A 17,486-nucleotide genomic window follows, 5' to 3' on the forward strand; every position below is an offset into this window, starting at 1 on the left:
TATCTACAACTATGTCCAATGTTAGAACAAGAGTGTTAGCTAATGCCGAAAACACTGAAGAGGTTCCATCTCAGACTACAGGTAGTAGAAAAGAACTGGAGAGGTGGTTGGTCTGCACTGCTCCTTTTGTCCTCCAATCAGTTCACAAGGAGGGGACGTGTGTAAGTCCAGATCAATGGACACTGCTAGCAAAAATATCCCAGTCTAAGGAGCATGGTGAGCATGCGCACCTTGAGTGGAATACACATAGGGACCATCACTCAAAGAAGAATAAGCAGACTCCTTGGTTTTATGCTTCATCCAAAAAGTGACATCTCCAGAATCTCAAGTGTTCCTCTAACACTATGATAGGACACTGATTCACTACTTACTAAAATCCATAAAAGAAATAATAGATTCAAGCATTTTAACCAGTTGATTGTTTGGTTGGAATGGCAACACCTGAAGATATAGATAGCATGAAGATGAGGTTAGGGGTGACAAATAATTAGGAGCAGTGGGTTTCTTAAAAAAAATACAATAGCAATAACTGGGGGGACATCATAATTTTCACTAATACATTTATTTGCATATATCACTCAGCTGCTCATTAATACCTTCTTGAGTGTTTTTCAGCATTTATTTTATTATAAATTATATGTCATTAAAAGTAAACTGATTTACGATCAGACAATGTCAGACTGAATTACATTTTAATGTCTTTTACTATGCTAACTGCCAGCTTCAAATGTTATTCAATGCACCTCTAGTACCAATTTTTCAGCCTGGTGTAAACTTGCCTCCATTTTTGTGGGTGCAAATAACTGCAAGTGCAATTTCGTAGATGATGTCACTTATATTTCTAAATTAAGTCCCTGACTGCATTTGCAAATAGGGACATTAGACATTGTAATCACCTAAGTTGTGGGCACAAACAACTGTGGATGCAGCATTACATCTGAAAAAGTGGAGGACAGTGTCTGAAAAATCTGGACCATAATATTTACTCTAGAGATCTAATATCAGCAGGAAATAAAGAAAGAAATAACAATTGATCTGCAGAACTGTTCTTTGAAGTGATTCTTGACAACCATATAATTTGTAGCTGGTACTGAAATAAAGTAAAAACTTGGCCAATTTACCGTGTATCCAGTGTCTGAGCCAAGATGTGCAGGCAGCTCACCATTGTAGTAGCATCACTCCCTGTTATATAAATAAAGAACATATTATTCTGAACAATATAGTTTGCTTTTAACAAATATTTCAGTATGTGCAAACATACAAATTTCATGACTCTTAATTATATATCAAATTCACGTGTGATGGGAAGGCCTACAATGCCCCCTGCTAAAAAGATCTTTTAGAACTAATGGTTTTATTTCCCCTCCTTCTCTCCTTATTTTCCCTCTTGAGATTGGGCAAAATGAACAGGGTGCATACTTTATTTCAGAATGTGCCATTTCTGTCTCCTTCATTTTGTTTTGTCTTTCCCTGTTGCAGTTCTTTTCCTTTTTGTTTAAAACTTCTTGGATGCCAAGAGCAGCCACTGAGAGGCAGGTGCTGAATGGTTAATGAAAAAATAAGATATGGAGGATAGTCCAATTGTTGGAAAAAATATCTCCATAGAAGACAACATGTTAAACAAGAGGTGGGATGGGGGCCCTACACATATGTTATACGGCCCCCGTCCTGCAAACTCTTATGCATGTGTTTAACTTTATGCACCCAAGTAACACATTTAATTCAGTCGAACTACTCACCGGAGTACAGTTAAGTATGTGCATAAATATTTGCAGGTTTGGGGCCTAAATGTATATATTAAACACTTCTGGCCAGGATGTCAATCCTGCTTTCTTTATGCTGTTTGAAGACATTTTTCTTTGTCTCTTTAATGTCTCTAAATATGAAACAGAAGCACTGTGCCACACCAAAATGAGGTAAGGGTTTTCATTAACCATCTTCCACTTTCCATGACACAAGGCACTGTGACAACTTCTCTTAAAGGATCATGAATTAGTTACAAGATGGCAATTTATAATCTTCAGAACAGAGTAAGTATTTTTCAGGATAGCTTTCTGGTTTCCTTTGTAACACTTATACGTGCAGAAATTCTATCAGAGGTAATAGCCCAACAAATTCAGATACTTAAGATACTATAAATTATATGGAATGAAAAGACATTTAGAAAGATAAAGTAGACATGTAGGTCACAATCTGGAAACGGGATCTGCTAACACAGACTCCTCCACCTATGAAGGGACCTACTACAGTTAATGAGATCCCACACAGGAACAGGTGTTCATCCTACTGGATTGCATTGCAGGAGTAGGACCTTATTAAGCATTTTTTTGTGCTACTTTGTGTAGCAGAAAGAAAGAGAGGATATTTTTCTTAGTGTGAATACAATTATAACTGGGTCTAAATCCCCTTTGAGTCTTGGCCCCATTTCAATACATGGGTCTGAACTTTGTAGCTAGTGATGAGCCTGAACCACAATTTCCTTTTACTGATATGGAATCATACTCATTATTACATATATCTAGAGACATGTGTCTGTAATAATCACTTTACCCCACACTCCCTGTCCTTTCATTAAGTCTGGTCTCCTCAGTTCTATGGTAATGCAAATAATTAATAATATATTTAAATTGTGAGTGGCATGGAACTGGGATCTTACTTGCAAAGCACTCTAAACTAGAGCTGTTTGGAAGTTTTCTGACAAAACCACCTATTCGAGGAACTGAATAGTTTCACTGAATCTATTAGAGATTGGACAAAACTTTTGTCAAAACACAGGCACTGGAAATCTGCTGGTGTTCCAGAGGCCACATCTCTGCAGCAGAGTGCCTGCCAGCCCCTAGAGCTCCATCTGGAGCCTGGGCTCACAGGGCTGCTAGGTTTCCCTGCTCTGCCGCAGCAGCCCTGGAAACCATGACTGGAGCCAGGGCTCTCATGTCTGTTAGACATCTGCGGCAGGGAGCCTGGCAGACTGCACAGTCTCAAATGGAGCCAGGGCTCTCAGGCAGCTAGGCTCCCTACTTCGCAATAGCTCTGGCTGGAGCCTGGACACCAGGCAGAAGTTTAGTGAAACTGACATTCTTGTGTTTCACTGCTGCAGTTCAGTGCAAAGCAGTCATAAAACTGACAAGAATGTCAATTTTCACCCATTTCCTTCTTAGAACACCATGTTTCCCCAAAAAAAAACTTGAGGGGTGTTAGTGAGTGTAGTGGCCTTTGATTCAGAAGAAATGTTGGTAAAATTTGCTTTTGCTCTAAATTGGAAGGAAATACCTAAACAACAAACTCTCCCCTGCCCCCGCCCCGGAGTTTTGGCCAGCTATACGCATCTGTGTGTTTCATAAATATTAACTTTAACTTTAATAACAACAATATTGAGGATTTATATATGAATTTAAGCATCAGAAAAAGTGATTTTATTTTTGAATCTTATCATCTAAATTTCTTTACCTAATTTCTTAGCAGACCATATGAAAAAAGTGGGTTTATTTCACACTCACATAACACGACAGCAAATTAAGGTTAATTTATCAAATTCAGCTGACACTAAATATTGTAATTATTATTATAAAGTATTTTTTTGTGAAAGTTATGAGAAAATGAAAAAGGCAGAGATTCAAATGGAATCTCAATATTAACTTTCACTTCACCTGATGCTACTTACACCTGTTAGAATATATAAAGTATAGTAGTGTATCAAATTCTATCTTCAGTTACACATTTGTTGCTCCCATTGACTATACTGGGATTGGAGCATGTGCATCAGAAAGCAGAACTGTATCCAGAGACTGTGAAAAGTTTTAGTTGTTACAGAAATAATGAAGTTAACAGTCATACACCACTTATTTTCCACCACAAATCATATTGCTCATCAGTTATAAACCTTAGATATATTATAGGAAGCACAACATGTTATAAATAAAACTTCATCAATATCTTTTAATAACTTACCAAAAAGTGAAATCCTATGTCTAACAAGAGCAGCAAGTTTGCAGAATAGGCTAAAGCAGAAAAGAATGCAAAATAGTAGGAAAAGACACAGAGATTAATGTTTTGTTTAGAACATGGGGTAAAACAATAACGAGAGAATAGTGAGACTACAAGATGTGAAAGAAAGGTACACGGTAGTTCCCTGAAGGTGTATTTTCAATCACATAATGAAAATAAGCAACCAGATACTTTCTTTCATCTGGCAATAATATCTTCCCGAATAACTTTAAGTCTAAAAAGCACCTCAAAGATTAAATGTGTTGCCTGTAATTACAATAGTTAGCAGCAACTGCATTTTATATGGCTGAATCTCTCTCTAACGGTTGTAATTTTTCCTGCATGGTGAATAACATTGCATTGTTTCATTTGACATATGAGAAAGATAAATAAATGTTAACAAACTTAAGATAATTTAAAATGCTTTCAGAAGATACTGTTTATAAACAGTTTATCTTTTTGTGTTTGTAACAGTCACCGATAGGTAAAATTAATCCTGAAATATTAACAGAAAAAAAGAGTGGTCCTAGCAAACACTGTCTTACAAGTTTAGTTTCAATCCATAGTAAAGTAATGTAATAGATGAGAGAAAATTCACCTAACATCTAAAGCAGTGTTTTTCAAAGCTCGGGTACTGGGTCATGGCATGTAAGGCACTGGGTCGCTGTGGTTAGCACCGCCAGCTGGGACGTTAAAAGTCCCATCGGCGGTGCTGACAAGGTAAGGCAGGCTAGTGCCTACCTGTTCCAATACCACGCTGTGCCCTGGAAGTGGCCAGTAGCGGGTCCGGCTTCTAGGCCAGGGGGCCACCAGGCTCTGCGCATTGCCTCCGCCCTCAGCACTGACTCCGCACTCCCATTGGCTGGGAACCAGCCAATGGGAGTTGGTGGGGCTGGTGCCTGCAGGCAAGAGCCCCGAGGAGCTACTTGCACACCTCTGCCTAGGAGCCGGACACCTGCTCCTGGCTGCTTCCAGGGCGCAGCGTGGTCCGCAGTGCCAGGACACGCAGGGAGCCTGCCTCTGCACCCTGGCTATGCCGCTGACTGGGAGCCACTGGAGGTAAGTCCGCATCCCAACCCTGTGCCCCAGTCCCCTGCCCCAGCCCTGAGCCCCCCCCGAAACCTAGAACCCCTTCCTGCACCCCAAACCCCTCATCCCCGGCCCCACCCCAGAGCTTGCACCCCCATCCCAGGGCCTTGACTCCCTCCCACACCCCTGTCCCAGCCCGGAGCCCCCCCAAACCTGGAGCCCCTTCTGCACCCCAAACCCCTCATCCCCAGCCCCACCCCAGAGCCTGCACCCCCAGGCAAGAACCCTGAGCTTCTCCTGCACCCCTGCCCCAGCCCAAACCCAGAACGCCTCCTGCACCCCAAACCCCTCATCCCCAGCCGAGTCCCCCCAAACCCGGAGCTCCTCCTGCACCCCAAGCCCCTCATCCCTGGCCCCAGCCCAGAGCCCTGACCCCCTCCTATACCCGAACCCCCTGCCCCGGCCCAGAGCCCCTCCTACACCCCAAACCCCTCACCCCCAGCTCCATTGGGTCACAGGCATCAACAATTTTCTTCAACTGGGTCCCCAGAAAAAAAGTTTGAAAACCACTGATCTAAAGGTTTCAGAGTAACAGCCATGTTAGTCTGTATTCGCAAAAAGAAAAGGAGTACTTGTGGCACCTTAGAGACTAACCAATTTATTTGAGCATGAGCTTTCGTGAGCTAGCAGCTCACGAAAGCTCATGCTCAAATAAATTGGTTAGTCTCTAAGGTGCCACAAGTACTCCTTTTCTTTTTACTGATCTAAAGGGTAATGGAAACCATAAGCAATAACTAGCATAGGTTTCTAAAGAATAAATTTCACCAGGCAACCTTATTTTCTATTTGTAATAGATTTAAAAATTGGAGATAGATTTATTACATTTCTTATAGCTATCTAAGGTACTTTTATTGCTCTCCCATTGCTCTAGTATTTAAGCATCTCATTATCTTTAACGTATTTATTTTCACAATACCCTGGGGAGGTAGGAAAGTTGTAATATCCCCATTTTACAGATGGGGAATGAAGGCATACAAAAGTGCCCAAGCAGGTTAGACAGCTAACTCCCATTGAATTTACTTGGGTGAATTTGTGAATCCTGCTATGCATCTTTAGGCACCTAAATACATAGGTGCCTGAACACCTTTGTAAATCTGGCCCTAGGTGTCTCATCCAAGGTCATGCAGGAAATCTGCGGCAGAGCAGGGAATTGAATTCCTGAGTTCTAATCTAGTTCCCGAACTATTAGACCATCCTAGAACGTATTCTTATGTAATATATTTGGAGCTCAGTAAAGCATTTTATATTGTGTCTTGTGAAATTGTACTTGAAAATTAATTCAAACTGAGTTGGATAAGAACACTGTTGTGTGGGCTGAAAACTGGCTAGAAGACTGTAAAAGGTAATGAAAAATTAGAGGATTAGAGGTAAAGATAAATCGGTGGACAAGTTGGAGAAAGGAGATTAGTGTATTCAATGTTTAGGTCTAATCTTATTAAATATCTGAATTAATCATCGAGAAGAGAGAGTATACAGCACATTAATGAAATTTATAGCGGACACTAAACTGGGAACAGTTGGTGAACACTAGTCAGGAAAGTGGAATAAAACAAATGAATATAGAGAAAGATTGGAAACTTAGGTAGGAAACAGGAAAATGAAATACAGCTTGACAAAAGACAATCTAATGCATCCAGGGAAACATAATATGAAATACATACTCAATGACCGGAAAAAACCTGGAACACAGTAATGTGGACAGAGATTCAAGGCTCATAGTGGAGAGTGAATTAAACATTAATTTGCAATGTCAACTGGTTGCAAACAAGTCTGATGTAGTTTTGTGCTGAGTATGTAGTGTTAACATATTAAGAAATAGGGAGCTAAATATTCCTCTTTTTAAGTTCTCATGCAATTACACTTACAATACCTTGTTCAGCTTTGAGCACCACTGCCAGAAAGATATTGACAAACTAGAGCGAGTTCAGAGAAGAGGAACAAATATGCTCAATGAGGGGAAGGACTGACTCATTATGAAATTAAGAAAAGGAAAATGTAACTGAACACAAGGAAAAACTTCATAGAATCATAGAATATCAGGATTGGAAGGGACCTCAGGAGGTCATCTAGTCCAACCCCCTGCTCAAAGCAGGATCAATCCCCAATTTTTGCCCCATATCCCTAAATGGCTTCCTCAAGGATTGAACTCACAACCCTGGATTTAGCAGGCCAAAGCTCAAACCACTGAGCTATCCCTCCCCCACCTTCCTAACAATGAGATCTATAATCCTGCAGAATAGTCTCAGAAGAGTAATGGTGAAAAGTGCATCACTTGGGACTTTTAAACTGGACTTGACAATGCACAAAAATGCAAACTCTTGAACCATAGCCCAGTGCTGGGGCTTTGGTAGTGTCTTGGTGAGGCCCAAAACTCTAGTTTTTAATTTTTAGCTCTTGAAAATAAACAAATGAAACTTTATATGGGATTTTCCTTTACACTCCCTTGCTTCTTGTTCCAGCAACAAATACAGTCACACAGACATCTAACAGAGCTATATGGGTCAACCAGATTTGACTCCTCTCAGCTACAATGACATCAGCAGGAGGGCAGCGAGATGCTGTCTCCTCTCAGTGGTACTCAGCTAATGTAGAATCACTGGGGAGGAGAGAGCAGGAAGGAAGGGGAGGTGACAGCACATGGCTGCTTCAGAGCCTTGTTGGCAGGGAGGTGGGACAGGGACAGAATATGGAACAAGGGCTCAAGGGGGAATAGGCCAAAGGAATAGGAAGGAGAAACATAGGACTTAAGGGGGTATAATGGGTAGGAGGGGTAGAATAGGGGAGGATGCTCCAGGACGCTCTCCAAACAGTTCCCAATGCTCCAGACTTCTACTACCTCCCAATAACATCCTTCTAGGATGCCCCAGTCTCTCTCCCTCAGTCTCAAATGACCCTCCAGGCTGCCCCAAAGCTCATCAATCCATTGAAATGTGTCATGGTAAGTCTATTATAATGATAGGGACAGCTGGGAGCTGTCTCTGTGTTTAGGTTGTCAAACACTTTCCATTATAAAAAGATTGTTGTGAAACTTTTCTGAGAAATTATTGAATAGCTTCCTCATTCCCTGGGCACTGTCCATTCTGTGTACCTGCAACCTAAATTTTGGCAGTCTAGCTTATCAGTGAAACTTAAATAATGTTCTTTTAGTGTAGTTTTTATGTCACTGTAAACTCTAATATTTTTATATTTCATTAATGGCTGATAAAATATGAATAGCATCTGTAGCTTCAGTGAAAATGGGTCTGTGAGCTCAATTGCTGTGATAAAATTGGGGCACAATAGTAAAATGTTTGAGAAATACTGCTATAACTAGCAGTCTTGCACCTGGCAGAGAGACTGACTAGATGATCTTGTTGGACTTTCTATCACTAAATTCTGATTCATGTAATGTCTGGCTGAGGAAATGTTCATATTAAACAATTGCACTTTAAGTTTCTTCTAATATTCTGCTTCTGCCTCACTCTGGCTGTGACAGCTGCTATCCCCCATGCTACATCCTCTTTCACAAAAGTACTCCACATTGCAAGGCCTGGCTATATCCTTCCAATGTGTGATATTTTAATCAATATTTTACTTTTGCAACTGAAGCCCCATGCAAAGAGAAACAAAGAGTTACTTTCTTGCCATGGCTTTAAATCTAGGTATTACGGTACCTCAGGATTTGGATACAAACAATAGAAATATTTCATATCCATATGTAGAGCCTTCAAGCCCAAATCATCAGAGGGATAATGTTAAGTGTTTTATAGAATTTTCACGTATCACTTTCATCCTCATTTGCAGTTTCTCTATTAAGAACAGAAATTATTAAATTAATTTGAAAACATTTTCACTAATATTTTCCAGTTTTCACTAATCATGGAGGTTTCACTGTTGGTTCCATTCTTAACACTGAGTTTTGTGCTTAAAGCAGGAATTCAACCACTTTGGTACATATGACACATTCAGCTCCTCTCCAGAATTACAGTATTCACTCGGAACACAGAATGAATTTTCTGAGAAATGACAAGTGAATTGGTTAATTAGTTTATGAGTTAAAATAAATGGATCCTTTCAGAAATGAAGCACCCATTGTCTGACAGTTTATTTATCCCAAATAATCTTAATAATGGAATAAAAGACACTTGAAACTGCTCTTATAATTAAACTCGCCAAAAAACTTGTGAGCAAGCAACATTTGAAGACTTTTTTTTAGTATTAATGGTAACTTTTTCACATTATTCTTCACAATTAAAAGTTTCTCTTTCAGCAGGGACTAAAAAAATATTACAGAGAATTCCACATAGAACTGTGCTCTTTCAAAGGCTGCCATTTGTCACTGTTCTCAATGGGACTGTGATCATAGCTTGACCACAGTTAGATAGCCATTTTGAGAAGAATGTCTATTTCCCATTTTTCTTAATGGGCACCTTGCATCCGAGCAATTTATCTGCTCACAGCTGGGACCCTTTGCAAGAGTCTGTGCTGTCTTTCACTAGTGCAAATCCTACAGTGACTCTAGCCCCTAGCTTTAGTGTTTTGAAAGGTATTTCAACCACATTTGGTTCCAATTACACTGATTTTCAATAGATTAAATTCATCTCAGTCCCATACTGAGGCTTGGAGTTGCTGTTGGAAGAGGGGCAGGAAGTTAGACCATGGAAGGGTGGCTTCCAGACAACCTGTGTGAGGCGGAAAGCATCTTCACACCAACCCACTAGGTACGTGCATAGGGGACATAAGATCTATACATGCATTCTGTGGCGTCAATGTTTCCCTCAAGTGGATGGAGTCAGTAGGCGACTGGGGCTGAGGGAACTGGGTTTGTTTAGTCTGCAGAAGAGAAGAGTGAGGAGGAATTTGATAGTACCCTTCAACTACCTGATGGGGGGTTCCAAAGAGGATGAAGCTAAGCTGTTCTCAGTAGTGGCAGATGACAGAACAAGGAGCAATGGTTTCAAGTTGCAGTGGGGGAGGTCTAGGTTGGATATGAGGAAACACTACTTCACTAGAAGGGTGGGGAAGCGCTGGAAAGTGTTACCCAGCGAGGTGGTGGAATCTCCATCCTTAGAGGTTTTTAAGGCCAGGCTTGACAAAGCCTTGGCTGGGATGATTTAGCTGGTGTTGGTTCTGCTTTAAGCATGGGGTTGGACTAAATGACCTCCTGAGATCTCTTCCAACCCTAATCTTCTATGATTCTATGGGGAGGAAGCAGTGTGCTGAAGACCTGAACTCTGCCCTAGTTTGAGATGGATAGATTTTCCTACTCAGTTCCCCTACACTTCACCCATATTAGAGCCATTTTCTTCAGTTTATGTGGATGAAGTGAGTTTCAACCAGTATCAATATCTTCTAGCTTCTTACTAAGCATTATTGCTACTGTTTAAGTTATGTTTCTGATAGATAGGAATAAAGCCCCGTTACTTTATTTTTTAAAAATATTGTGGGATTCATTTTGAAAGGTCCAAAATACACAATCAAAAGTCATGCATACATAGGAAAATTCTACACAAGACCTTTCCCATTTTTTATCTTCTTAAGTTTTTTATCTCCTTTCTGATGTTGGCATCCAGAGGATCTTTTGAAAGGGCAAACAGAAGAGCAGGGGAAAGAGCACAAACCTTTTTCACTACTAAGGCTATTCAATCATAGACATTAGCTGTAACTGACGTTTTGGATTGTTTCCTAGATTTGTCCTCTTCACTTCCCACAATAGACTCATTTTTAACTTTTTTTAAAGTTTACAAATCTTAGGGTATGTCTTTACTAGCAAAGTTAAAGCGCTGACGTGGTAAAAAAACCACCCCCATGAAGGGAGTAGCTCCCAGCGCTGGTACACAGTCTACACTGCCACCTTACAGCGCTGAAACTTGCATCGCTCAGGGGGGTGTTTTTTCAACCCCCCTGAGCAAGAAAGTTTCAGCGCTGTAAAGCGGCAGTGTAGAAAAGGCTTTAGAGCCTGAAGTTCCTTTTTCAGTAACCAAACTGATACAGTAAAAGCAGCAGCAGTGTCTGCTTCTTATTTGCCTCTGTCCTTTTCCAGAGTGTAGAACTCAAAGAGTGAGAGGAGAGTCAGTATACACGACTATTCAGATTCTGATGCTGAGAGGTGCTGAGGCCCTTAATTCCAGATGCCTTCAGTGGAATCAGGAGGCACTTAGCACCTTGACTTTCTGCTGACATTTAACAGTGGTATCTGGAATCATTTAGTAGTGGTGGTTTTCATGCTATTATTTCCTGTTTATGAAAGACTGGAATGGGCATGTAACAGTCATCCCATGGCACCGATTTTTGGGTCACCACCAAACTTGTCAAAATGCTTGATAATTTTGTAAGACTATTATTGAAAATATATATAATCTCTACCTGATTAACGTTTCACATTTTAAAAATGATGAAAAGCAAATTAAATTAATTAAATGATTAAAATTAAAAGAAAAAAAATAAAGATGAGGAATGTTATTTATTTACTGCCACTCTATTAAAGGAAGAATCAGCCTTTTATGATCTGTTTGAGGAACCTAACATTTTGCACTGTTATTTTGCCATTTTTTTTAATTAAATTTTTATAATCTGGATACAATTCCACAGAGTTTACCTCAGTCTATTACTTACCTTGCCAACATTTCTTTTTCCTTATTGGAAGCATATCCACTGCTACTGAGTGACTTAATTGGAGAAGACAGGAAGTACAGGCAGTGATTGGTAAAGTACTGGTCAACTAATGGTAGGAGAACCTAGGGAATACAGACACAAAATATACTTTTATCATCTACATACATTGTTAAGTGTACCAGACAGCACTCCAATACAGCACAGTCCCTTCACACAGACTTTTCATTTTAGGCTTTATATTACATAGGCTTTATATTACAATTGCATTTTCTAGTTTTAGTCATTAAGATTATAAATTCAAATCTCAGATATGACAAATTTACACAGAAATTAAGCCAAGCAACAAATAGCCTACTGTGAGATGTCAGAGGTGTCTTAATGTAAATATATGGGAACCTCTGAAAATAGGGACAGCAGAATATTAACAATACAAGAGATATTGGGATATTATCTCATCAGTTATCTGCTGAGCAAAACCATTAGAATTGCCAGATTGGATCCATCTGCTTTGCTATGCAGCTCCCAACAATAGCCAGCATCAGTGAGGAAAGTGTACTCTCCATCCCTTTCTATATTACGTGTTTGCAATATTGGCTGTAGCCATGTTGGTCCCAGGATATCTGGTCTGCTCAAACCTGAAGAAGAGCGCTGTGTAGCTTGAAAGCTTATCTCTTACACCAACAGAAGTTGGTCCAATAAAAGATATTACCTCACCCATCTTATCTGTCCAGTATTTGTCAAGGGCCATGGATCTCCAAGGCAGGCCCGTGCGGTTGCAGAGTGAGAGCATTATCCTGCACCCCCATGCTACAAGGTCAGATAAGGGAACTGCAGCTAGTTCCCCACAACTAGAGGCTACACCCACTAACTCAGCAGAATCAGATGACTAGCAGCAGACTGCTGATTGGACACCCCTTAATATAAAGCTTCCTGTTCTTGCCCCCACCCTTTGACTGAGCACCACATCTTTTAGTCATATTGCTGCTCAGACCCTGAGACCAAACTCCTGCTACCCAAGTCAGTCTTCCGATCTGCCTGTACCCCATCCTGCCAAGCCTGTCCCTGCCCAATATCTACACTGACCAGCCTGCCCCTGCGCTCTGCCTGTTCACTGATTGCCATTCTCCCATGGACTGATATCACAGCAGCTGCACTTGCCTGCACCCTGGACTATGAAACCTTCAGATAACTAGACCATGCATATTGACAACACCTACCAACTATCTGGCTTCAGATCTGGTCTCAAGCCCCGTGACCCTGCTTGTTCATAACAAGCCATGCAAATATTATCCCAGAGCAAGACATTTCTTCCTTATCCTAAATGGTGATGAGTTTATGTCTCAAAGCCTGAGGACTGATAGCCCTTGTAACTGCAAATTCAAGTGGATATGCCATTCTTATACATATAAATATTGAATCTTATTATAAAAAGCATACTAAGCTATTTTCCTGAATAATATCCTGAGGCAGCAAGTTCCAGAAATTACTTATATGTTCCACAAAAGAATATTATGTTTTATCAGTTATAAATATATTGTCTTTTAATTTCATACTATGTCCCCTATCACTCAGCAAAATAATTTCCAGAAATAGTGCCTTAAATCAATACTTCTGGAAATGTCACTTGGACTCTCTGACTCATTACCCACCTATATATATGGGAAACAGATATTCCATTACATGCATAGTTTTGTAACATTAACACATGAAGAAGGAACCTGCAGAGCTGGAACCTTGGAGATTTTGTGCTCCTGATGCTGCTGCTGCATTGCCACTGGAAGCTTAGGTGAGGCTCCTATAGGAGGACCATGTGAGGGTGGTCTGGAAGGAAGTACCGCACCGCAGGACCTCATAGCCCACTCACAGGCACCAACTTTTCAAACTGCTGGGGGTGCTTGACCCCCAGCTCTGCCCCAGGCCTTGCCTCCACTCCACCCTTTTTTCCCCCAAGGGCCCACACCCGCTCTGCCTCTTCCCACCCCCAATCCACCCCTCCCGCCCAGTTCTGCCCCCTCCCGGAGCATGCTCCATCCCCGCTCTTCCCCCCTCCCTCCCTCCCAGACTCCCTGCACCCTCAGAAACAGTTGTTCGTGGCAGGAGGCACCAAGAGGTGCTGATCTGCAGGGTCTGCTGGCGGGCAGGAGGTGCAGGGAGAGCTGGTAGGGAGGCTGCCGGTGTGTGCTCTGCACCCACCCTTTTTTCCCTATGGGTGCTCCTGCCCTGGAGCACCCACAGAGTCTACGCCTATGAGCCCACTGATTGGCTGGCACCAGTACTTAAACCAGGAAGCCATGAAGAGGAGCTATCTGAGCAACAACACAGACTGCCTGCCTGTCTCTGCTTCAGACACTGCTTGCAATAGACCCTAGACTCTGGCTTCCAACCCTAGTTTGTCCTTTGCTCTTTGACTGCTGTCTGCAACCTGGTGCCTGATCCTGCCTGCATACTGATGCCTGACTCGATTTGCCCTCTGGACTGTCTTGGACTCTGACCTCCCTGTACCTGACTCAGCCTGACTCCTGCTCTGACAATTAGGTCCAACCATCCTTGTCCCGATTGTTACACACACTATGTTCTGTATAATAGCAGGAGTTTGAGCACATTCCTTGAAATATTAAGTCACTCACTTTGGCAAAGAATTTAATTTCTTGGTCATGTGGCGATTTCTCTGTTTTTCCACTGGTGACAATGGCTTCTGCAAGGATACAATCAACATAAATGTCAATAAGATTGAGCAAAAATCTAATTGTAAATAACTCTGCAGTCTTTTGAAATAGCCTTACAGACTTAATTTTGAAGCAGTACAAGTAAAGCAGTATAGACACTCCAGCTGGCAGGTTCAGCAGATGCAACAAGTATTGCATTTGCATTTTTTTTAGAATAAATAATAATCAGAATCTTGTGGTATATTTTCTCAAAAGCAACAGAAGTTGTCATATGTGCAACTCAGCATAATGGGTTTATTTTATCATTGTAAAGTTTAAATATTAACTACTTTTATGATAGGTTTCAGAGTAACAGCCGTGAAGTGAGCTGTAGCTCACGAAAGCTCCATGCTCAAATAAATTGGTTAGTCTCTAAGGTGCCACAAGTACTCCTTTTCTTTTTACTTTTATGATGTTCATAATAAAAACACTTGAGAAACTTACCCAAATGTGCAATGAACTCTTGAGCAGAGTCAACATATTTTAGAATCTTCTTCAAAAACTTAAATGCAAACCTCTTTTCCATGGATGATGCATCCAAATCCATATCTTTCAGACCCCTAGTTCAGAAAGGGTTAAAATAAATGATATTACAAAAATGTTACAAATTATCAGGTTTCTATGAAGCTTTCCATGACCTTTTTTATTTTATTACCTAATCAAGGTAAATTTTCATACATTAAAATCCAGCTTTCATAGCAACACTCTTTCCAAATAGCTATTTCTATAGCAGTTACTTAAAATAAGGCTACATTTTTCAGAGGGATTTTATCCTTTTCCATGAAAAGAGTTTAAAAATCATGCACTTCAGTTTCATGACTTCGGAAAGTTTTGATCACATTACACAAATGAAAGTGACTTCATTCTGAGCCTGATCCAGCAAGATGCTGGCTACTCAATTTCCACTGATTTCAGTGCATGGTGAAGATGCTGAATATTGCATAGGAAGCAGATATGTCCAGATCCACAAAAGAACATAAGCACCTAAGTCTGGAATTCAGGTGGCAATGAGATGGTCAAAAACTCTGTTCAACTCTAAAGACGCCTTTGGTGTCTAAATTTGCACCATAAAGTTCCCCATAGCACCTAAGTTCCTGCTTCTGACCATGTGCACAATACATCATTCTAGACACCCAGGTGCCTATGCCCCAGTGGACTCCTCAAACCAGGGGAAGATATGTGTCCCCCCACCTTTCTTACCTGTGGGGCCTAAGCTGGTAGGTGTCTTCAGATCAGGCCTAACTCTACACAAAATGGCTGGAGACAAGAACCCCGCCTTGCAACCTTTTACCGAGTGGATAGGACAGCACTAGGCTGTGGGATAGTCTGATGCAGGTCTCTCACAATCTCTCCTGATGAAAGTATTTTCTGTGTATTAAAAATTAAACATACAGGGTCTAGAGAGTGAGAAAAGCTCCATAGCCCAGTGATTAGGACACTCAGTTGAGTGGCAAGAAACCCCTGCTCAATCCCTTCTTCTCATCAGGCAGAGAGAGGAATTGAACTGGTGTCTCTCACGTCCTAGGTAAATGTACTAACCAGTAGGCTAAAGGGACTCATTTTTCTGTCTGCCTAGCTGGCTTTTATGGATCCCATTTTCAGGCACCTATCTCCCCATTCGTTGTATAGGCAGCCCAAGTCCCTAAACTCAGAGTTCTGGATTCCACTGCGTGTCTAGGGACCTAAATTGTAGGTGCTACAATACTCTTAGTTTTGCAAGGCCTAAGTCCCTTTGTAGATTTGAACCTTAGGGTTTTTTTCCCTTGTGGTGCATATTGTTTAAACCATATCTTTGAGGGATCATTCAGGTTCTCTATTTAAATAAAAACTAATGGGGGGTGGGGATTCATATTTTAAAAAAATAGACAGGAAACTATAACTGTCAAAAGGCCATGCACTGATTTAAGACCAAAAAAACCCCAACCCCCCCTCCAAATTAGAATATTCTAGTTACAGAGTACAACTTTCCCTCCCTGAAATTTTCCTGTCATTGTTTGCCTAATTTATTTCCCTCATAGAAGTCATATAGCTCTATCTATTTATGCCTTTTATTTGTTTTTAAAATGGGCTTGTATTTACTTCCTTTTGTTCTGCTTTACCTCTTTGTTTTTTCTACATTTACTTTGCTTACTACTTTTTCATCATCACTGTATATTTGTTCATTCTCCCTCCAGTATTGAAGGCATGACAGTTTATACATTCCGTGTTCTGCTATTTAATTATTTGATTTTGTGCAACCAAATAACTCTCTATATATTTGTTCCATCATGTGGTGTATGATTACAGTAACAGCGAGGGCATGGCTACACTTGCAGATGTAGAGCGCTTTGAGTTAAACCAGCCCTTGGAGAGCACAGTAGGGAAAGCGCTGCTGTGTGTCCACACTGACAGCTGCAAGCATACTGGCGTGGCCACATTTGCGGCACTTGCAGCGGCATTGGGCATGGCGCATTATGGGCAGCTATCCCACAGAGCACCTCTTTCCATTCTGGCGCTGTGGCTTGTGGGAAGGGGGTAGGGAGTGCAGGGCATGCTGGGTCCTGTCCCAACAGCCCATGATGCATCAGTTCGCCTCCCAGCAATCCCTGTGCTTCTGTGCACACTTGGCACCATCTTTCAATGTTTTTTGTACTGCACGCTCTGTCTTCCCTTTTGGTCTGCAGGAATGGAGCCTGAACTGCTGAGGAATATGCTCACGAGTCTCGCCAGCACAACACGTTTGGCAGTTGAGTTACTCCTTAAGATCCAAACTGAGGACTCCGACGATGATATCGACTCGAGTAATGCATACGACAGGAGATTGCTTGTGGCACTCATGGACATGCTCACCACCATGGAACACCGCTTCTGGGCTCGGGAAACAAGCACTGAGTGGTGGGATCACATCGTCATGCAAGACTGGGATGATGAGCAGTGGCTGCAGAAGTTTTGGATGAGAAAAGCCACTTTCATGGGACTGTGTGATGAGCTCGCCCCCACCCTGAGGCACAAGGACACGAGATTGAGAGCTGCCCTGACAGTGGAGAAGCGGGTGGCTATTGCAATCTGGAAGCTGGCAACTTCAGACAGCTACCGGTCGGTCACTAACCTGTTTGGATTGGGAAAATTGACCGT

The 17,486-nt window shown here is 41.4% G+C and overlaps 1 protein-coding gene across 16 annotated transcripts in view; it reads right to left on the reverse strand.

The window, feature by feature from the left end:
- RYR3 (ryanodine receptor 3) overlaps positions 1 to 17,486 on the reverse strand; it is a 581,477-nt gene that overhangs the window by 163,417 nt on the left and 400,574 nt on the right. For all 16 annotated transcript variants that reach the window (XR_012159473.1, XR_012159474.1, XM_073348839.1 and 13 more), the window contains 5 exons: positions 14,817 to 14,932; positions 14,295 to 14,362; positions 11,668 to 11,789; positions 3,949 to 3,998; positions 1,122 to 1,182 (listed from right to left, as the gene is read on the reverse strand). Coding sequence is in view for 14 of the 16 variants with exons in the window: in XM_073348839.1 (XP_073204940.1) it covers positions 1,122 to 1,182; positions 3,949 to 3,998; positions 11,668 to 11,789; positions 14,295 to 14,362; positions 14,817 to 14,932 (417 nt within the window). In the remaining 2 variants the exon portion in view is untranslated. The remainder of the gene's footprint in view (positions 1 to 1,121; positions 1,183 to 3,948; positions 3,999 to 11,667; positions 11,790 to 14,294; positions 14,363 to 14,816; positions 14,933 to 17,486) is intronic.

Source organism: Lepidochelys kempii, chromosome 6, assembly GCF_965140265.1.
Source record: "Lepidochelys kempii isolate rLepKem1 chromosome 6, rLepKem1.hap2, whole genome shotgun sequence".
NCBI classification, from domain to species: Eukaryota; Metazoa; Chordata; order Testudines; family Cheloniidae; genus Lepidochelys; species Lepidochelys kempii.